General features: G+C 41.8%; 1 protein-coding gene across 1 annotated transcript in view; it reads right to left on the bottom strand.

Moving 5' to 3' along the window:
* Positions 1-4,194: 4,194 nt before the first annotated feature.
* Positions 4,195-22,622, bottom strand: part of PDZRN4 (PDZ domain containing ring finger 4) — a 254,415-nt gene continuing 235,987 nt past the window's right edge. The window contains exons 6-10 of the mRNA XM_075491599.1: positions 22,150-22,248; positions 19,910-19,972; positions 16,272-16,373; positions 12,710-12,826; positions 4,195-5,887 (exon numbers count right to left, since the gene is read on the bottom strand). Coding sequence (XP_075347714.1) covers positions 4,361-5,887; positions 12,710-12,826; positions 16,272-16,373; positions 19,910-19,972; positions 22,150-22,248 — 1,908 coding nt within the window. The 3' untranslated portion in view covers positions 4,195-4,360. The remainder of the gene's footprint in view (positions 5,888-12,709; positions 12,827-16,271; positions 16,374-19,909; positions 19,973-22,149; positions 22,249-22,622) is intronic.

Here is a 22,622-nt window from a genome sequence, read left to right as displayed (position 1 = left end):
AGGGACTATACTCGGGCTGGCTGCCGTGCCACGTGCACCCCAGATCCCCAGGTTGCACCTTGTCTGGGAGGTGCCATCCAACGCCAGTCAGCTGTCTATGTAGGAGTTCACATTAAGGCAAGATTAATGACATCTGAAAACCTGGGCAAAATCTATACATGATGCAGTTAATCTGTAACTAAAAACTGGAGCAAAGTGCTTAACCTCACAAATGCAGCAATAGCCATGCAAGGGAAATGCTCTTCTTTAAACAAAGAAACGTGCTTCAGAGAAAATTTAAAGAGAAAAAAACCTGCTCATGATCCCTCTGCAATATCTTTTTTCCTCCAGCAGGCATTAGCCGGCCAGCCTCCCTCAGAGAGTAACACCACCAGGTTTATGACAGCTGTTCTGTTTTCCTTTAGCCAAATGCCAGTCCCCATCACATTCATTTTGTCCTGGCTCCTCAAGAGCATTTAATGCTCTGAAAAAGCAGTAGGTCCATAAAATGGATATTAATAGAGCACTTAGCACATACATGTTTGTGATTAGCAGCTTAAAGGTTAAGAACCCAAGTAAAATAAAACCTGGAGTAATTCCAGCCTTCGGTCAGGAAATAATTTAGCACTGAAGCCATGTCATGCACCAAGGGTGCTGTTCTATAATTTGTACCAAGAAATGGGGGTTGGACATGAACGTTAGTTAAATAAAAAAAAAGGAAAAAGTCAGGCATCATTATATTAATGAATAATTAAATCCCCACAAGTTCAGAAAGCATAATGCTAAAATTGCTGTATCATCTCTTCTGAGATCATTGTAGCCCTCTTACAGGGCAATGCATCAAGCACCGACTAGATTTCATCTCTGATTGCTCTCGTTCAATTCAGATAGTGTTATCGGTTTCTTTGTTTTGAAAAACATAATAATCTGATGCAGTAGGTTTAGTTTATTGTCATGATCATACCAAAAATATAATTTTCCCTTTAAGGATACTTACATTGGAGAGGAAGATCCAGGGATCCTACAGATTTTAACCTTACTTATGGTGAGTAATGCTCCTAAATCAGCTGGCAATAAGGTTGTCAAGTGACACAAGAGAACTCTTTTTACAAGGCCATCTTGCTGGCTTCATAGGAAAAATTACCTCCCACTGGTCTCAGCAGGGTACCAGGGTTGGGGGAAGGATGAGCGGGACATTAGCTCCTTCCCCAGCAGTGATGTGGCCATGATAACACACCTATGCAGCTCCTCTTCCCTGCCTTTTGCTCTTTATCTCAGAGCTGCAAGCAACCCTCTTAAGCAAGATCTGGTCTTGTTCCAGTTGGAAAGCATTTTTATTTTTATGTTCTTCCATATGAAAAAAAAAATAGTTCTCACAACAGAGAAGTCTTTTTTCTTTAAAGATTTATGACAACATGAAATGTATTTTGTTTATTCTCTTTTAATTTGCCTTGGTGCTAAAATGTTATTTTCCTTATTAAAAATTATGACATTTGGAAAAAAGTATATGCAGGAATAAACAGCATGTGGGATGTCAGCCTTGGATTTCACTGTTAAAGAACTGCTGGGATGGGGGAGCGCAACACCGAGTCCTGACCTGCAGAGAAACCAGCTGAGAGCAGTGAGCAGTGAAACACTCGCCTGCCATTCAGCCCCTCTGCATCACCACCCCAGGCGGCCTCACAGCCCCGCTCTGGGGTCGCATGCTCATTTTCCATGCCAGCAGAGATGATCAAGGCATTTCATCAGGGCAAAACACAACACTTTTTCTCCCAAAGACTGCTTAGGGAAGAGAGGAAATGTCACTTAATAACCGTAGTTACAAAGAAAGGAAAGAAAACCATGGCCTGGTGGAAAACCCCCAGATTAAGGATTGGGCAGGGATGTGCCAGTTCCAGCAGGTGAAGAAGGAGGGAGAAGGTGGCTGGGCTCTGGCAGGCATATGCCGAGCTAGAAACCACACCACGGTGTGCCACCAGCAGTATTGCTGATCACCTCTCAGTCTCCTCTTTGTCTCTCACTAGATTTTGACAGAGCTCCTCAGATTTGGATGCATTTCCATTTACTGCCTATTAATATATCATCTCTATAAATACTGTTTATTTGTTTCTCTAATTATTCTCTATTACTGAATACACACATACACCCCTCCATCCAGTTAGGTCTTTTCTCTAATTAGACATGGGTTTTCCTAATTTTATTTCTCAGTGATGGCATAATGATATTACATTTTCTGAAGATTCAGGTTGTTCTCTGAATTTGGGGTGTCATAATAGTTTGAGAGGAGCTCTGAGTCATGATTTAATAATGGGAAGAAAATAGTAAGTACTGTATCTAGGGGAAAGGCATAACAGTAGCCATTATCTGGAGCTGATGGCAGCTGAACTTTGATTAGGAATGAGACCTGTTTTTACAAGTGTGATCACTGGAATGCAAAGAGGGAAACAGCCAAATCTCTGTGCTTTGATGTCTCCAGAAGAAGAATGTGTACATTCTTAGATGACTTACGTTGGTCAAAGACAATTCCCTGGCTCCGTTGGAGGGACAATCTGGTAACGGCCCCTTGAAGCAGTACTGTATCACCCCATGATCCTCTCTGGCCTTGGATTCCACACTTTTTCTAATTTAATGGGAAACAGTGGAAGCATTCTTCATTGCGCATGAACAGCTGTATGTTTAGTGAGGATTTAGCATGAAGTTTCCCTGAGTCTGGTGGGGAGAATTTTCTGATTATCTAACGGAGAACTGTCAGTGGCATAGTTTTCCTAAGCACTCAGGGAGTAGTGTTCTTACGGTATTTACATGCCTGGAGATGCAGAGAGCACTGCCAATGCCTACTGGTGCCAAAAGTGGTTAGAATTTCCAGAACTGGATAATTTGGAAATACCGTAATGTGCCTTTCTGTATCTTTAAGCATATCTTTTAAAGCCTGATGCTAAGTGACTTCAGCACCTAATCCTGCTGTCAAAAGCACTTCAATCAGTTAGGAACTGCTGTGAGTCATGCACAGGGACAATGAAAACGGGGTTATGAGGCAAAGTCTTCAACCCCACTGACTGCCCAGGACTAGTCATTTCAGCTTGCCACAACTCACTGGGCTGCCAGCAGCAGCAGCAGCTCAGAAGATGCTCCAGTGGCAGCCGAGGTGACTCTGCTGCAGGGACAGACAAGAGAGACAACGCCGTACTCCATCAGGCACCCAGGCAGCAAGTTGCCCTTGCTCCTCAGCCCCAGCCAGCTCCCACTGGGGCTCTTCTAAAAGACTTGGATGCTCCTCAACAATACAGTTAAACCCTTAACTCATTTAGTTGCCTTTCCTTCTCTATTTTTCCTTAACTCATCTTCTATGAAAATATCAGTGACAGCCACTGCTAGTTTTTCTTGCTCGAGATTTGGCTCAAAGTTAGGCATATGCTCTGTTTATGTTTTGTATGTGTAGAACAAATAGCAAGCTCAGCCAGGGAAAGGACCCACAGTAGTTACCTGACAGCATACAACACAGTAACATATCAATGAATCATTCAATCAGCTAATAATAGCAGGTAAGAGAAAGCCAGAAAGACCCACTCACTCTTATGTGTTCTGCAAAATGAAAAGCTAATTTGTAAGAACTAGTCTGTGGAATTGTGTCCCCTGTTCTTGAAATCTCTATATGCTGTAAATATCATGCACAGTGAAATGACTCATCCTTTAAAGGCAAATGCTCAATTTAAATCAAAGAACTCTTTTTTTTTTCTTAAAGATAAGCAATAATTTATTTCTCTTTCATCTTCACAATTATCACATACTGCCCAGCTACATGACCAATGCCACTACATAACACAGGAGAATTGCCCACCTACACTTTACTTGGACAAATACAATTGCAATTTACAGATTAAATGAACTGTACAATGTGTAGTTGGAAAAATGTCATTCTTATCTATATGATGGGATGTGGCATATGATTTATAAACAGATGCAATCTAAGATGTAAAACTTTAAAACTTGTTAAGCCAAGGATACAGTATAAAGCATTTTGTTTTGGTATTGTATTGTTACTAAAGTAGAAAAAAGAAAACTAGAGAAATAAATCCAGATCTTAACTTACAGGATATGTATCAGGTTAAGAAATTAATTGGCTTCTCCACTTTTTTTGTTTTGCTTTTCTTTTTCTTTTTTTTTCCTACAAATGAATAATATGAATATATTGCAGGATAAAGAAAGACTGCCAGATAAAGAAGGTACCGTTATATGAAAAACAAATGAAAAATCACCAGGTAATTTTGCTTACAAAAAAGGTCAAACTATAAACAGTCACAAAATATATAAAAATGCCACATTGAACGAGGCAATTGTACTCTACCTAAACTGGTAGTATACTCTCTGAAAGAAGTTGCGTTCATACAGTAGTAACTGATAAAAAGGCATTGTGCACTCTTGTGCCGTCTGGAGATTTAGCACCATGTGTCATCAGTTCTTGGATTGTCATCCAGTTGTCCAAGATTTTCTTGTTTCTCTTTTTCATCATCTTTTTGTGACTCAGTTCAATAATGTTAATTTCCTTTTTGCCCTCGCTGCCACTCTGCGGACTTTCCTTAAGACACTCCAGCCTGCTCCTCATCATGAACTCCCGCCGCCTCCTCTGCTCCTTAGCTCGCACCAAATGCTGCTTCCGCTCTTCTTTGCTCCAGTAGCGACCCATCTTCATCTCACTCATCGTATCATCATCTGTCGTCATCCCACTGCGCTCCTCTTTAATTTTTAAGGCACGTTCCTTCAGGATTCTGTCTCGAACTGGTCTCTTTGTGATGTACCTTGTCCCATCACTCCTTATTTTCACTTTCCATTCCATCTTGGGCTCTGCACACTTCTGCGAGTCTTTGCACATGCTCACCAGGCTGAGCTGGCTTTGGGCGTACTCCACAGCAGACTTCTGCTGGATCAGCTGCATATAGCTTTGATAATGCTTTGCATGAGCAGGTATATTCCCGTACCTGTAAGAAGAGCTGTGATATGGAGACAGGTAGGGAATGTGTTCGCTGCTCTGCTTTTCCTGGTCTGTGAATTTGCCGCTTTCTGATGCCAGCACTGCGTCCTCAGCAGCACTGTTTTGCTCGGTGGGTTTGGTTTTGGCTGAGGTTGTCTCCCTCTTGCTTTGTCCTGAGGATGACTGATTAGCCACAGTTGTGCTCCTCAGGTTTTTCCTGTTGGTTATGCTGATCATCCTCTGGAGAGAGTTATCAGGGGATCGTTCCACAGTCAGCGGAGTGCTCCTGCAACTTTCGGCCGTGTTGTAGGCACTGGAGCTGTCCTTGTCGGACTTCTCAGGGTGCTCCATGATGTCATCCAGTTTGCCTCTTTGTACATCTATGCTGGTGTTATAATTCCTGAACCCTTCGTCATGTAAAGCCCAAATGTCTCCGTACTGATCCCTCACCTTTTGGAGCCGGTGAGCTTGCATAATATTCTGACATTCGAGTTCAATGTTCCTCAGTTCCTCATTGAGTAGCTGCAGCTCATGCTCCACTCCATCTTGCTCTCTTCTGTTGCACTCTATTGTGCTGCTTGAATAATACAGGTCATACTCCCCATGGTTTCGAATCTTGCACTTCAGTTCCAACAGTTGCCGAAACCTTTCACATTCCTCCTCTGGATTTCCTATGAAATCAGACTCAATGTACTCCCCAGACACAAAGCTTTCATTGCACTGGAGCTCAACGCTTCCTAACGTATCTTGGCTGTGGCCCAGCTCCCTTTTGCTCTGCAGGGTAGCGCTGTTCTGCTCCTCAGGTGCATTTTCTTGCTCCGAGCTCTCGTCATTACGCAGACTTTCATCTGTAGGTCCCACCCCACTGTCCTTCTCATGATTGTTGGATGATGAGGTTGCAGTGTCTGTAGTGCCATCCTCCTCTTCATGTTTCTTTGGCTAAAAAAATGAGCAAACCAAAATGATTATCAAGTGCAGACCATATTACATGAGAATATTTTCCAGCTCTGTTTTGCTTAAACACCTGGGATCTGATTTAAGCTGAATTAAAACAGATCACTAAACAGCAGTCCTCCTGCTCACAGCTTTTAAACATTTCTGAGAGTCATGCTGTGGTGGCCATACCGAGTGAAGTAGATGAATTACAGCACTAGTGATATATCTTCTAAAGTCCGGAAAGAAATATTTCCCTCTCTAGCTAAGCCATCTCTTTGCAGTGCTTAAAGACAATGATCACCAGATGATGCACTGTTCTTGATTCTGGATTATGGCCAGAGACTGGTGGAGCCAAAATCTTCTCAAACTTGGGAAAAAGCTTCAGTACTGGTATCACTTCAAAAAAATAGAGCAAGCAGCCAATCAAACAATGACTAGTACAATCTAAGAGGGTGCAAAAAGACTACTTTCATCAGTGAGGCTTTTTTTTTTAAACCAGTGAACTCCTTGCTTGCTCCATGGAGACAGGCAGGGTTGAAGCCTGCAGAGGCTAGCCTGTTCCACTACACCCCCCACAGCCCTCTGTCATACTTCTTGTTTTCCGTAGTCTTTTTCCAAAAGACTGTTCATTTTGAATTCTAGGATTTTGCTCAAGTAGACCTCTCTCTGTTGCATCCCTGGAGACCATTTTTGTTCCCTAGTTAGAGTTTACGTTCCTTAGAAATAAAAACAGCCTTTTACCATTAAGTGTAGAACAACACTGAGTGCTCGCCATGGGCATAATGTCAAGCTTTTAGGCTGTTGTTTTTTAATTCACACTCCAGTCATTGTACCTAACCTATTTATATTCTCAACCTATTTATATTCGCAAAGAATGTGAGATAATACCTCTCTGAAGAGACAGACGCTTTTTATTTTTCAAACTGGATAAGCAAAGAATTCCCCCCTATTCCCCTTACAGAGCAATCGTGCAGAGTGCAATTTATATGGCCTGTTCACCCCATCTAAGTGTACATAGTACCAACCAAATGCCGTTTCTCTTTTAGGAGGTATAATTGCATAATTATGTATAATGGTAGTAATAATCAAGGGAGAAAAAAGGTACAGTGCACCCAGAGAAAGGAAACAAACTCAAAGAGGCCACTGTCATAATTCCCTTTTTCTCTACTTTGACAGACAGTAGAACAGGATGAAAATCTGTCTCCTATCTCATTCTTTCTCCTCTCTTCATGTGCACCTCATGATCAGACACCCTTCAACTGGTTTCCTTTCTTCAGTTGTTAGGAAAAAATAATGGCCTAGTCTCAGAAAAACAAAAATAACCTCCACCCCCCAAATGCAACATAATAGTGGAATAAAATAAATACTGAAAGAAACACAACAATAGGAGAATTCAGTGTCTGTGACAGACCAGTTAAAAATGTCTGGAAAGATGATTTAGCATTTGTTGTCAGATAAGACTTGCGAAATCGTAGCATACCTTTTACACTCATCCTTTGCACATACAATATGGAGCTGATAAGAAAATGCACAATAAATGTATAATTCTTAAGTAGCTTTGGCAGCTGCACCAATTACTATCTCTCACTCTCCCCAAATGGGGAGAAACGCTCCCCTTGAATTTAAACATCATGGGACAGAATGTATTTAGGGTTATTCAAGGGATCATGCAAAAGTTCCATGTTTCTTGATGTTGCAGGGTCAGAATTTTCTAGAAACTAGATTTTGAAACTGCAAGGGACAAAGGCAGACTTTCATGAAAATTCTGCAAGTTTTAAAAATTCAGTGGCACGTATTTTCCCACTCTGAGATCCTCTCAGATCTTTCTACTTATCTGCTTAAAAAACAAGGGTATCTTCTTGTCACAGGAAGAAGCAATATGAAGAGCAGTACCAATAATACTCTAAATAACTAGCTATTGCAGAATTGTTCTATAATTATCATTTATCTATTCTTTCTTTCCTCAGCTTAGGCATTACTGTGAAGGTATATAAAGTATATTGGAAGATTTTTTATTAAGGCCCTTGTTACATTTTTCCAAAGTGGCTGCAACACTTTAGTTCCATTTTCAGGAGTAGCTGGAGAAGTGGTGGGAATGCAATGTCTTCCCACATCACCTGTTTTTTAAGAGTTCCAAGATGTCATATTTTACACAGAGAAAAAACCCACTGTCTAGAGAATTCTTCATGAAAACCAAGAGTAACCAGAAAGAAGAGCACCCCAACCAGCCAAGTGGTCAGAGCATTCACCAGGAATGCTGGAGATTTAGGTTTAATTTCGTGTTTCTTTAGTTCACCTCCTCCAGGTGAGTGCCGCTACATAAGCTATTCTGGTCCCTTCTCTCACCTGCTTTGGAGCTGCTCCAGCTTCTAGTGACCTCCCCTGCCCCCAAACCTTTCCGCAGAGAAGTGGCTCCAGGCTGGGTTGCCTACACTGCACTCTGGCCACCACACTGTGTAACCCGTGCTTCTCACTGCTCTGGAAAACAGTTAATTACTGACACAAGGGAGAACAGCTCCCACACACACTGGGAGGGCTGTGCTGCAGAACAGCCAGCGATTTGGGTGCCTGCCCAAATGCAGGGCTCCATCCACACTAGCAAACAAGGAAGGCCAGGATCTGCTCGCTGACCCCGAGGGTGAGCGACGTAGCACAACTTGCACCCATATGACTAAACTCATCTTACCCCCTAAAGACGGCTTACCCATCCTGTGTTAGCAGTCACACAGCTTCCAGGAGCTGAGCTCCGTGATGCCTCCTCTGATGTCTCCAGCATGGTGCCACACCACCAAAGCGTGTATTTGAGCACTTCTGAAAAATCCCTTAATGTATCTATTTGTATAGGTGTTGAAACAGACTTTACAGTTCGGGCCCACGCAAACAACACTTTCAGAATTAGTTACTCTTGTTTTCCACACCACTTTTATCAACTATTTAAACTTTGCTCCTTCAATTTCCACTCGATTTAGACTGAGTGAATATAATACACTGCCATCTCCTCATTGCACTATCCATAATTAACACAGACACACACAGAAGATGTAAACAAAGCAGACCCCATCTTTCCAGTCTAACAGAAATCAGATGGGTGGGATTGATTTCACCAAATATAAGTGTCTATAGTACAGACATCTGAATGTCAGGTAGTCACTTTGGGTTCCTCTCCCTGTCAGGAAGAAACAAGCGCCTGTACAATCAAACTCTTCGTGACTTAAAGGAGACATCCATATCATGTTAAATCTTTCCCCAGTATGTGGATATTTGCAGCTAGTTCAATTAAGAACATGGGACGTAATACAGATATTTATTGTACTGCATGTTTTTGAGATATGTTTTTTAAAAAATCCATTGTGACTCAAGTAAGGTAACCCCTGGCATTTCTGTCCTGGACTTGTCACGCTTGCCAGAGCTCCTAAGCATGTGCAGACTGAGCAGTCTTCTACAATACGAGATTATTTTAATTTTATTTTGAAAGGTAGCAAGCCTAATTCCAGGTTAAGTCCCTTCTGAAAAACAAGAGATAGTCTCCAACTGTCAGTGCATTGCTTTTGTCAGTGTTATCTATTATCTATTCCAAACAAAGTGTTTGTTTTCAAACGTACGTTGTCAATCTCTTTTACAATTACTTCTGTTTGAAATACCAAAGGGCTTCTTAGGCCTCATCTTTGCAGTGAGAACTCAGATAATGAGAAGGCAAACCTGGCGGCGCGTACAATCAAGCAATAAATGAACCTCAAAAGATTCTGCATTTCAGCTCCAGCAAGCATTCATGCCTATAAAAAGGCTAATCTTGCAGGAATTCAGGCACTGTTCTATTCTCATTTTACAATTTATGATGTATATTGGGACTCAAAACCCGGGCTGATACTAAAGTTTGAAGGCAGTGAGATTCAGTCGAAGGTTTTAATAAACGTAGCCGCTGGGCTCTCCATTCAGTCTCTGACAGCGAGAGGGAGACTGACCACGGTGAGAGGAATCTCCAGTGGCAGGCTAACCATGAGGTACTCCAGCCACAAGGGAAGACTGGGATTGATTTTAGTGCTGCACTAAAAGGGAAAATGCTCTTCTGCAAACAATGCTGCTCTTTTAAGACAGGCCTCTCTCAAAAAAGAATTTCCCCCAGATATTTTCACTGCATTTCAGCTTTGAATGAACTCGAATGATTTTTTTAATCCAATTCTTTCTCTTAATAGGTTTTGATATATTCCGTGATACCGATAAGAATTTCTGCATGGCAAATGTATGGTATTCTTCTGAAACTTATCTCTGCTGCACAATGAACCGCGATGTTGTAAAGGGGAAGGAGTATAATGAGTTATAAAAAATGGAGAATTACATCTTTCCTCGAGGTTTATTGGACTATTCTATACAGAGAAGATACAATTCTTGATTAAATTCTATAGAGTGGCTCAAAAACATACAGAAAAGACATGACTACCTACTTAATTCTTCTATTACAAACTGTACCAGATTTTTCTGTGACAGCTCATACTAAATGTTAAAATGGCATTCTGTAAAACAGACTCGTATTTGGAAGGATATTTTGCTATACTGTGTATTCACTCCTGCAGCTCGTAAGATTCATGACGACAGATGATTATGAAGCCAGAGGACTGTGTTTTGGTTCACAAAAATCAAGGCTGGCGTTAGAGCGAAATCTCCATGGCTAGCCAGGGAGCCTGCAGATACTCAGCTTGGCCACTGGCAGCTGCAACGAGAATGGTTTCATTGCTCCGATGGATTATGTGATTCACCTCAGGAAACTGCTAGGTTTCCCAGCCTAACAAGGAGTAAAGAACCAGTTTTCCGACTTGCCGAGTCACTACATAGAGTCTAGAGAGACAGCAGCTGTCACAAATTACTGACGCCCCATTACACACCAAGCTGCATTTGGTTGATTCGATTACTCATCAGAAGGGCAAAGAAATGTCTGGCTGTCCTAGAATTACTTCAAGCAACCCAATGTCAGACACTGCCAGAGCACAAGTGACCATAATTTTTTCAAGTATAGCTCTCTTCTACAGTAATATAATATCTCAATAGGGAAAAAACCCCCTATCCTTAGTATAAGATCCCAATGGGGAATAAGCAATCTCAATGGCTTCTGTGAAACCACTTCACAGAACACCACTGTTCAATAATTAACACTATCTGCAACCCAAATTCAGTGAAAAAGCCAACGCTTGACAAGAACTTGGGAGTGGAAGGTCACAACTGTGTAGTCATTTCAGAGGCCCCAACACATTGTGTGAGGGGCTAGGCGGGGTTTGTAGATAGACCTGCTCAATAATTTCCTCCAGAAGTGGGGGTCTGTGTGAAAATGTCACTGTGCAAAGGAAATTGCTTTGTGAGGAACAAGTGTTCTTTCTGACAGGAAATCTTTTGCTATCTGAGATAAAATTTGTGGTTAAGAAAATAAACAAGATGCCAAATATCAGTTCAAAGTAGCTAGCAGTGCAGTAGTTAGCACATTTAACCTGGGAAACTGAGGCTTGGATCACTGCCTGGAAAAGAGGGTCGTAACTAAAAGGCCACTATAAATCCTGTTGCAAGGTTCCCTTCACCTCTGACCGTGGAGTTATTCCACTTTGTGCAAATAATTAAATGCTTGTAAGACCAAGGATTTGTAATCTGATCTATCATATTCCAGATAATTGACTTAATTATTCTGTCAGTGTCTCTGTCCCAATGAATATTTAATTTATGTACAGTGAATAGCTTTAATAGGAGCTATCACCCAGTCAATAGCCCAGCGTCAAGGCTGGAGGGGAGGTGAGGAGGAAACAGGCTAGATGCACGTTCAGGCCGCCAGTGCGAGGTATTTGAAGCCAGGTCTCCTGTTAGCCAAATAAGCTCCCTGGTTTCCAGAAGAAGGAAGGCTCTCACAATCTTTCTCCCTCTCTTCACTTCAAAGAAAAATGCCTCAGGCTCTCCTATCGAGCAATTCAGAATGGGGAAAAAATTGTAAGTCACAAATTTCTGTGGGTAGAAAACCAGTTTCTCCCCAGCTGCACATACACAGAAACCAGGAGATGAAGTTGGATTTTATTTCCTTGGTTCCACACAGGTGTGCATGCTGACAGATCATCCGATTCAGGTGTGGAAAAGGTCACTTACGCCTTCCACAACAGGGTACAACTGAGAAGACCCATCCCTTGATGGAACTGTATGGCTGGGGCTGCACATGCATCTTTGCCATAGTCACACTGCTTACAGCACATATGGGCAGGTAAAAGTCGGGATAGCAGCAAGCTGAGACTATGCTAACAATATGCTTATTTGTCTCCATTAACAAAACAAATGCCAAGCTGTGCGCTGTCGGTATAAGAAAAATACACTTGTATTACCAAAGCACCTGTTGTTTATTTTAAACACCTCTTCCATCTTGTTTTGCAAGCTCTCTGGTGTAAGGGCTGGCTCATACCTCACATACATACAACAAGAGGGATATCTATCTCAACGTGGAGCTCTAGGTGCCACACTGATACAACCCATTAAAAAAAAAAATCGACATAAAATATAACAACATAAACCCCAAACACTTCAGAATTAAAGAAGGAAAGCAATATTATTCTGAGAGTTCAGAGAAAATGAGAAATCTGCACTTATCACAGCCTCCTAAATTGTTTGCTAACTTGTGATACTGGGTCTAAGCATCTATTGTTCTCCTTTTCCTTAGCTACAGCATGCTGGAGTTCATAGCATTTTAGAGACAGAGTTCTATCAAAGCCTTTGACTCCATTTTACAGCATAGCATTTCATTCTCTATTAGTAAAAAAGTATACCTAGCAAAATTTCAAATGATATGTTTAGTAGCAGTCCTACCTGCTCCACCTCATTGGCTGTGTACTGCATCGCTTCATTATGCTGCTCTTCCAACATTTCCAAGTTTAACTCCTCTAAGAATTCATTCCTTTCATCATCCAGCCACCCTTCTTCCAGCTGCAAAGAATACATTAGTACATTATATTATGTTAGCAAGGACACATGCTAAAACAGGGTAAACCCAAATGGCAATGCTTGACTAGTTCTTTTTATCCTAATGATTCTCTTCAGAAAGCCAGGTGGTAGGAGTTCGCGTCTCAAAAAGAGAAGAAGAAAAAGAAGGATAAAAAAATGGGACTCATGCCTTTTATCCTTTCTTGAAACAGTATGACTGATTTTCTCTCATAATGAAGGAGACTGCACAGCACAGACATTATTTCCTTTCAAAAGGTATGAAAGGCGCAGTGCATAATCCTGAAGCTGTCATGTTCATTACTGCTGAGAGCCCCCGCGCTGAAAGAGCGGCAACGTTACTAATAGGGCCAGGAGGCAACTGGGCTCTTTCCTCTAACAACCTCCGTCCCAGCGCTGTGCCCTGCTGCCGCCACCTCAATAGAAACCTTATGTTGCGTTTCTGTCACCGTTTTCCCATTGATCTTCCAGGTAAACAAACAAACAGAAGAGGGTGACAGAAAGATGCGGTGATTTGAAGGGAGGTTATTTTTGTTCTCACGGTGTGCCTGGAAGCAAGGCTTATGCGTTTGTTTGGTTTTTTTCCCCAAGTGTAAAATAATACTTTGACATTTGGTGAAGACAGTGTTCCAAAAGGACAGGAGGGGATGCGATGTTTTCTGTCAAGTGAGTATATCCTCTCCCTGCACCCACTTTGCACCCATCACATCCTTCTAAACTGACAAAACAGCCACCCCTGGCCAAAACCGCTATTCTTCCCATGTTGTTCATTGTGCACGTGGCACACATCCATTCGTATTTGTACTCCCTTGCCAGATGGCACGCTGCGTTGAAAAGGAAAATACTGGTCAGTGACACCCCTGCTATAATGACGGGACCACAGCAGAAGGAAATGCTTAATTGTCTTGTCGCTGGTGAAGGAACCAGAGGAAGAAGGTGACAAAAAGATGCTAAAAGTCTCAGCATTAGACAATTACAAGAGTACCAACTATTCATGTTCCAAGACAGCAAGAGTCATGTAACATGGGCCAACACCTACAGCAGCAGAAGTACCACAGCATCAAAGCCAGGAGAGCTCTGGCCACAGATGCCAGTCAGAAAAGTTACACCAAACCAGCAAGTAGTAGCTCAAAGCTACACAAGGAGTGATTGATGCTGTGTGGTACTTCTAGCCGAATACTGGCAGGAAACCACTGTTTCCTTCACAAACTCTGATGTGGTTTTGCCCATGCCAATTAACTCTTTCCTCTTATAAAGAACATAAGCCTTTCACCATTTTCCTTGGGAAAGCCAGCCTCTAACAGCTTGGGATTAGAAGGAGGCTTTTTTTCTCGAGGACATGTAATTTTTATGTTTGTCCTTAATGGGACTTTCAAGCCATTCTCTGAAACATCTGGTACTGGTCACTAGTTTTGTTTACTTGTCTTGTTTGTGTTTTTTTTTTTTTTTTCCCAAGGAAAGCACGAACACAGCCTTCCTCTACCATAAAGGACGCAGCTGAATTTCCCTCATTTGAGGAAATTGAAGAGATTAACAAATCTGGAGGACAAAAGATAAATCTCACTTGGGCAAATCTGCTGCTTTGATTGTGGCAGACCCAGTACCTAACCGATGGGAATGCTTATGTTACATTACAGCTTTTAGAATAAAAATAATATATGGCTTAGTATACATGTGCATTACATACACTGTGTGCACAGACACACGTGTGAGTGCACATGCCTGTGCCATTTCTTTACATATTAAACAGGCTGTGTGCTCCTCCGGTGCTCTGTTTCAAAACTTAACTATTCATCGGTATTCACTGCACAAATAAATGGTCAGAGAAGGTTTTCTTCCCTGTTGCTGAATGAATATGCTCAGCAGTCACCCTTCAAGATTGCAATACTGCCATTATCATTTTCTATCTGGAAATAAAAGCCTGCTTAATCCTGCTGTCTTTTACCAGAGTCAAAGCAACACAACTAGCAGAAATCAGTTTGTGGACAGCCTGATTTCTGACATACTACAGCTTTTTCTCCAGTTTTGTATGAATATGTTCTTAAAACACATAAATTAAACAAAAAAACGCAACACCAAAGCCCCAAACCAAAACACACTTTTATAATTTGAAAGGAACATCCATATGGGAAGCTATATTGGTACAGCGAAGTAATTCCTTATCTCATATTGAGGTAACTTTTTCATGTTGACCAGTCCAAACAAATACAGAGAATGAACTTTCCCTGGGCATGTATTTTATAAGTCGGTGGGTTTCTGTTCCCTAGTGAGAAACAAAATCTTAGTCAAAAATAGTAAGAATAATATTGAAACAACTCTTTCAAAACTTCTGCAACTTCCATTGAGGGCTACAATTTTGCAATATAAACTGATGCATGGCTTTTTTTATTGTACTATGTCACCAGTTTTATGGGAATTTTTTAGATTCCTGAAAAACAAAGGAAATGAATGCTGTAATTGTGAATCTTTTATAACTACTGTATTCAAGTAGAGATTCCAAGTGGCACTGAATTACACTTACTCAATTTAATTTATACAGGGTATGCAGCTAGTGAGACTGAGAATATCAGATCAATAGCATGAGAGACAAATGCCAACATAAGCAACTCTGACTTGTTGGCAGATGGAGAGAACAGTGACAATATAATATATTTTTGCTTTGCAATGGCCTATGAGCAGAATATAAAGGGAAGTACAAACAGTACTCTTCCTCCACTCTACCTCTCCTTTAGTCTGATGATCAACATAACATCTGCCCCTTGCAATGATATACAAAATTCTTGGCATGGCAAGATTCTTGGCACTGACATAATTTCATTTTTAAAACCACAGAAATGTTTCTAAAAGCTTTTGAAAATGCACCTCCCAAGATACAATTTGTAATGTACAATCAGGTTTTTGTGACCAGGGTGCTTTAAAAACAATTAGATCCAGGTTTGCTGAATGGTATTGTAGTGAAAGTCCCATAACTGGCACATAAGTGAACATAAATGCCTGCTTATAAGCACATAGGATTAAAAGAGCCATCACCAATGACCAACTACAGCTTCGTGTAAGTTCATATAAATGACTGAGGTAAGTACGGGAAATTTATCCCCAGAACAAATAAGAATCATCTAACAAGTAATACATAGTTCTCAAGTTCTACTTCATATTTTACTAATATCACATTAGTGCTGTCAGCTTTATTTGTATACCTGCTTACCCTGTCTGCTGGAAAGGAATTGCTTAGTTTTGGGAGAACATCATGTTATAGTAATACAATGTTATTTTCTTTGTTGACTAAACAGGGGCAAAGCTCTGCAATTATCTGTTTCCTCCTTTTGTCAGGAACTTTGGCATTCCTATTGCTCAGCAGTTCATTACTTACAGTGACAGTCAATGTACAGCATAACCCAGGTTCTGGCTCAGTGCATCTATTTAGTCTAACCTGCATCTCCGGTCTTGCGACCAGCAACACGATTTTCTTGCATTCTTCGCTGGAGAGCAATGCCACTGCCTCTTCCCGATTCTGGACATCCTGGCCATTTATCTAGAAAACAAATGAAAGTGGCACATTAGTTTCTATTTCCACAAAGCAACACACAATAAAGGGCAGATATCAGCTCATTTGTGCTGAATGTATGGACAATGAAACTCGTGCAATGGGCTCATCTTCAGCCCCTCAGTGGTAAGTGCCTTCACTCAATTATGCGCTTACTGTAAGAGCTATATCGATCGTTGAAGGATGGCGGACATCAGAGGAAGCAGTTATGTTCATAAATGTCCAGCCTGCGCCCTGGTAACATACATCTAGCAACACAATTAACCAGCCCCTGACAGGTGACGTTCATCTTTCTCTGTTCAGAGTAATGGAAGTGTCACTCTGAGATAATAGTGCTGGTGGAAGCAAGACTGGTAATGCTACAGCTGAAATCAGTCACACTGTATGCTGGTGGAGAGCCAATTAGAGAGCTACAGTATTATCTCTCACCAGGCAATACTTACAGGCCACTGCTTATTGCTGCTCCATTTAATCATTTTATATTTGCGCGGACAGCTTAGTATCCAGAACCACACAAAACATATGTATCCCCCTTACAAGGGGATAATCAAAATAAAAGTGGTTCTCCAATGAGAATGTGCTTTTCTCGCTACCTTTCTCCTATTCTGTCACCTCATTAGAACAGCCACGTCCATGACTACATGGTAACAAACACATTTTGCATTGTCCAAACCCCTTTACTGAGGGAATCAAATAGAAATCTTATTTTCCATACATATTTGGTTTTATCCAATTCACAGCACAAGAAGTGGATTATTCTCATTGTGGCAACAACAAAAAAAATACTTGGTCTATTTGAAAATGGGTGAAACAAAGCTGGAAGACAGAAGGATCCAAATATTTGGGGGAAATAAAATCTTGTAAGGGTTTGATTTCAAAGTACCAGGAACTTCCTGGTTGAAAAGTTGCATTTCTGCACGTATGTTTGGCCTGAAAGTCCTGACTCAAACCACCTTTAATTCAGATTAAAGAAAACCCCAGTGTACCCTGATCACCTAACTGGCAATGAGTGAAACGTCTGAGACCCTTCAAAGCTTGCATGAAGGGACAGCTGTGGTCTGTGGGAGACCAGACACCCATTTGGTAACGCAGAGCTGCCCCAACCTGAACAAGAGATGCAGCCACAGAAGCCCAGGAGCAGATCTCCGGCTTCTGCAAAACACCCCCTGCTGCGGTGGCTGCTCCGGCGATTCCTATCAGCCAAGCAGCTGCCCCTCTCCGAACCCAGAGGCGGTGGCCCTGCTGGCCCCACACAGCCTGGAGGTGCCCACCCCACACCAGCTGCACCATCATGGGGGACAAGCAGGACTTCAGCCGGCCCCACGGCATCTCACCCCCATGGACAGCCCGGAGGTTCACAGCTAAAAATAGCAGAAGTTTAGGCAAGTCTCACTAGGACTGTCCCTAGAAAACCTTTCCCTTTACTTTGTAACATTGATGGAGGATACCCAGGCTGTTCTCAGATGCTTAAGGAGACTGTGCAGGTGACGGGAGAGGTGTGAGGTTTGTGAGGATGAGAAGGGGACAGTTTCAGCTTCAAAAATGTGAGGAAAAACCTGCTGTAATTTCATGAGAAATACACAAAACAGAGTGTCCCCCCCCATAGCCTTAACTGATGCCATCCGCCACCCAGAGAAAATGCCCCCACGCCCAAGGATCCGGCTGTCTCCCAGCCTCAGTGTAATCCCCCCATAATGGCACTGTCACCTTCTATTTCTCTGAGTTATCTCATCAATAAGAGTAGATAGAGGGTCAATGCGTTTTCAGATATGAAAGTAAACCCCACATAACTCTCTGGGTGTTAACTTTAATGATCAAACTCATAGCTATATATCAGCACTGACATTAAAGTAATGCTCCAGTCTACAAAAGGACGGCAGAATTACCTATGCTTTTCTCTCATCCCCGGAGTCTTACTCACAATTGAAATGAATCTCATTAGGAACTGGAGAATGTTTGCCTGAACTGCTGTTGGCTCTCCACTTCACCCAGAAATTTTAGAAAACAAGGAAAGGAGCAGAAAACGGACCTACCCTCTATTTCCTTATTTTGAAATGCATAGAGTAGGAATGAAAGTTGTTTCTACTTGGTCGAATAAACAAGTTTTTTTTCTGATTTTTGAAAGTTAAAAATACCGTTATATCCTGTTTGCTTTCTTCAGTAGGTATTTTACAGAAAGACGCAGAAGACAGTGCACTGACTTTTCCACTCCTAGCCGCACCCCATGATGTGGTCCCATCACCCTGCCACCCCACGTCCCACCGAGGCGCTCACTGCCCTCGCACCACAGTGTCCCTGCCTTCTGGAGGGGAACACCATCCTGTGAACATTTTCACGTTCCCAACACAGAGAATAAACCAGCAGCCGCTGAGTGAGCCCTGACATTAAAATGTAACTTACTATTTCCTCTCCAAAAGATGAGCCACTCTGGTAAGCCAGCTCATAGACCCTGTTGCGTTAGCTAGACTCCCAAAGCTGATACCAGGGTAAGAGATACAGCGACAGGTTTCAGCAAAGATGCTCCCTGTAGAAATGAAAAGACTGGAGGGAAGGAACAGGCTGATCTTGAGACAACCTGAAAGCTCATGTGCCTAAATTAATGAAGGGCAATTACAGAACTGGTTACAGAAAAGTGACTTGTCACACCAGGAACTACTTCTGGGGCTTCAGTGAAAAAAGGTCAAAATACAAGGGAAATCGACTGGGAACCAGAACTAAAATGCTACAATACAGCAAAGACTTTCCAGTCTACTGATTTTTGGTAGCTGTTTTGTGATTTTGTTACTAGTGCAAAAACCGTACTATTCCCTGCCAGGTGAAAATGGCAACCCCCTGCCATTCTAGCTACTTCCCTCTCTGTACAGGTACACCGCCCAGCCTCCAGAGCCAGCAGCCAGCCACCCTGGCCCACAGGGCTCTGCTGTATCACCTGGCTTGGGGCAGCTCCTTAAATGAGCAGATCAATAGAAACGAAGGGGGGGGGGGAAGTGAAGATGGTGGGTTAGAAAAGAACTCAGAAAAGCCATGTTTATTGGTGGAGGAAAGAAAATATTAACAAAAGCCTAACGAATCCCCCCCTCAAGTACGTTCAAGATCATCCTTCACTAACAGCACATCTTTTGTATGAAAACTCTTACCATCTATGCTCAGCACAAGTGAGTTTTACCCAAATTTATGCAATCGCTGAATGATCAGCAAGTCTCTGACACTCATATTTATGTCTGCAGGATCCCTGTTTAGAATGTGACACTGAGATGAACATAAGGGAAATGAGATTTGCTAATAAATATGGCAAAAAAAGATGTGGGACATAAGGGCATGAGCCAGAACGAGTTTGTCATTCTCATTTTTCAGTACACGCACTCTAGCTCCTGGCTATTGTGTTAAAAGCCAGACAGACATGGATTTTCTCATCGATCACAGTAACAAAGAGAACTACCTTCCCTCATTAACAGTCCACAGAGAAGAGGGCACTGCGCGTTTGCCTGAAGAAAGAGTTTAAGGAAGAGTCTATTGTCACATACTTGCAAAATGCGATCTCCTTCACGGATCCGTCCATCTCTGGCAGCAATGCTGTTTGGATCAACCTGCACAGGACAATATCCAGTAACTGAACATGGAAAGATTTTTACTGGAAATGATAACAGCTGCACAATTTGAAAAAGTAACATTTTTACTCTGTACAGAGGCAATCTGAAGTTTCCTTTACAGTCATATGAACTCAACAGTTCTCTAAATAATCGTATAAGCTTGTTTCAGATAAAAACCTAAAGACAGAAAGGGTTGGGAGCATATGATTTTCAGATTAATACTTTCCTATGGCACCATCAGGCATTAACCTTCAGCTGTCAGAGCACTAAGAATTAACGACAGAGCCCCTCTGCTCTGGAAGTTCACTATGGACTGAGGTGGTTCTGCAGCAGTTGATACCTCTATACAAATTGGCCTTGTCTTTGGGAAAGAAGCAGGTTTATTTCTCTTTCATGGAAACATTTACTATTAAATGATTGTCTCAGTTACCAATCTGTTACTTCCTCTGGAATTTTGCAGCTTGCAAGGAAACAGCAAGAAACCCCAAAGGATCTATATTGTATAGATCACTTACAGGTACTGTATATCGTTCCTGGTCTGAGCCACTTAATTTTAAGTTAGTTTAACCTAAATAGATGTTTAGGGCTCCATTAACAGTTTATCAAAGTCACTATAGCTCATCCCTGAGCAATGACCTCCTGTTCATTGCAGGGCAATTCGATCTATCACCTTTCACTTGATGGTTATCTTAAATCATTTATTTTGCCTCGTCATGCCATAAGCTATTTTTTCAAACCAAACATTTGAGTTGAGCATTTGGTTTGCAGGTTACACCCTCTACAGCTGTTAGATGTTATTTTCTTCTTGTGCATTGTCATAGAAAAAAAAATTATTCTGAAGTGCTTAATCAAGTACAAAAGACAATATAATTACATTCACTTAAAAAGGTCTGAGAAATTTCTACCATGTAGGAAAACCAGCACATTTCAGATATAATCTTGGATCATATGAAGAGATTCCTGCACTCCCTTTGTCCTCACAAGGTCAAACAGACTTTAACAGCAGTGCTTATACACCTGGTGGAAGACTTATTCCCGGGTAGTTTTATATTAATTCCCCATTCTTGTTCCAAGGCTGTGCTTTTCAGCTTCTTTGACACTGCTGCTGGCCTGTGAATGAGCAATCTTGTCTTCATCCCCATTCACTGATATGTAGGAGAATTCTCTCTACTGATCCTCTCTATCCATGAGCTTTACTCAGAATTTAGAATCATAGAATATCTCAAGTTGGAAGGAACCCATAAGGATCATAAAGTCCAACTCCCTGCTCCTCACAGGACTACCTAAAACTAAACCATATGACTAAAAGCATCATCCAGACCACTTCTCTGGGGAGCCTGTTCCAGCGATCGACCACCCTCTCAGCGAAGAACCTTTGCCTAATGTCCAAATTTGGTTCAACATGTCACAAAAGCAACAACTTGGGAACACAGTTCATGCAGGACAATCAGCTTGGACTCACAAGAGTTCTGCTTTACCCAGAACAATAAACCTCTTTGAAATGGCTGGAGACTCAAAGGTGTGCCTGGAAGTATTGTGGACTGGCCCTGTGAAACACTAACACTCTGTGACACATGCTGGATGCCATGTTTTCCTGGTGAAGCCAATGAAAAACTGAGGGTTCATCCCATTTCAGTATCTGGTATTCTACTTCTTGTATGGCAAAAAAAAAAAATTATTAGTCTTTCTGAAATATTCCTCTCCCAAGCTACTCTCTCCACCCACCTGTGGTATGTCTGTGCATACCACAACTATAACAAAACCACAGATAATAAAATAATGATTATCCACTGTTATGACTACCGAGGCTATGGCAGAGGGAGAATGCAAGCAGGCTGTGGAAAAGGTGCTCTTCTCCCAAAAACTCTGCTTGATTTCCCACATAAGGGCAGATTTCTTTCAAAACTGAGACCATGCTCAGACTGCTTTGTACTTCCCTAACTATGATGTTGTAGTTAAAAGCATTCAGATTAAAGAAGATCACTAGTAATAATTACACTGCTTGGGCAACATCATTTAAACTGATAATCTAAATGAATTGGAAGTGACACGTGCTGGCTGATGGCCGACACTTCTGCATTCTGGTCTCAGAGCACTTGCTCTGACATTCCCTGGCACGTTCAGCCCTCCCCCACGAGCATCTCCTGCACTCCTCCCCATCACCATGTCCTTACCTCGCTGACATAGATCCCCGTGTCCTCCTCGTCATCGGTTCTGTAACAGACAGTCAGCCCCAGCTTCTCCTGGCTGCTAATGCGGCACAGCTCCACCTCCTACAAGAAAACACACAGGCTCATATGGTGGCTTTTGCCAAGGGTGGAAAAAATTGTGTAGCACAAGGGAGCACCAAGCTGCTGACATACTCATACTGTAGGACCTACTCATACTGCCCAGTCTCGAGACACAATATTTAGTGTGCATCTTTAAGGAGGAAAATATTCTGTGAATTAAGAAGGAAATCCCAGTACCTTGCAGATTCAAGCTATATAGAAACAGTTCAGTAAGACACACCGAACTTTGAGAAATATGGCTGTGCATCGATTTTGCAGTCCTTTTGCTTTTGGATAATAGAAGCTGACTTACAGTATATTACATAGTCATTTTAGTCCTATCACACCAACTATTGATTTATAGGATATAAGACAGA

Source organism: Mycteria americana, chromosome 1 (genome assembly GCF_035582795.1).
Source record: "Mycteria americana isolate JAX WOST 10 ecotype Jacksonville Zoo and Gardens chromosome 1, USCA_MyAme_1.0, whole genome shotgun sequence".
NCBI classification, from domain to species: Eukaryota; Metazoa; Chordata; class Aves; order Ciconiiformes; family Ciconiidae; genus Mycteria; species Mycteria americana.
Note: the sequence above shows the minus strand (reverse complement) of the source record. Positions and strands in the feature narration are given on the sequence as shown.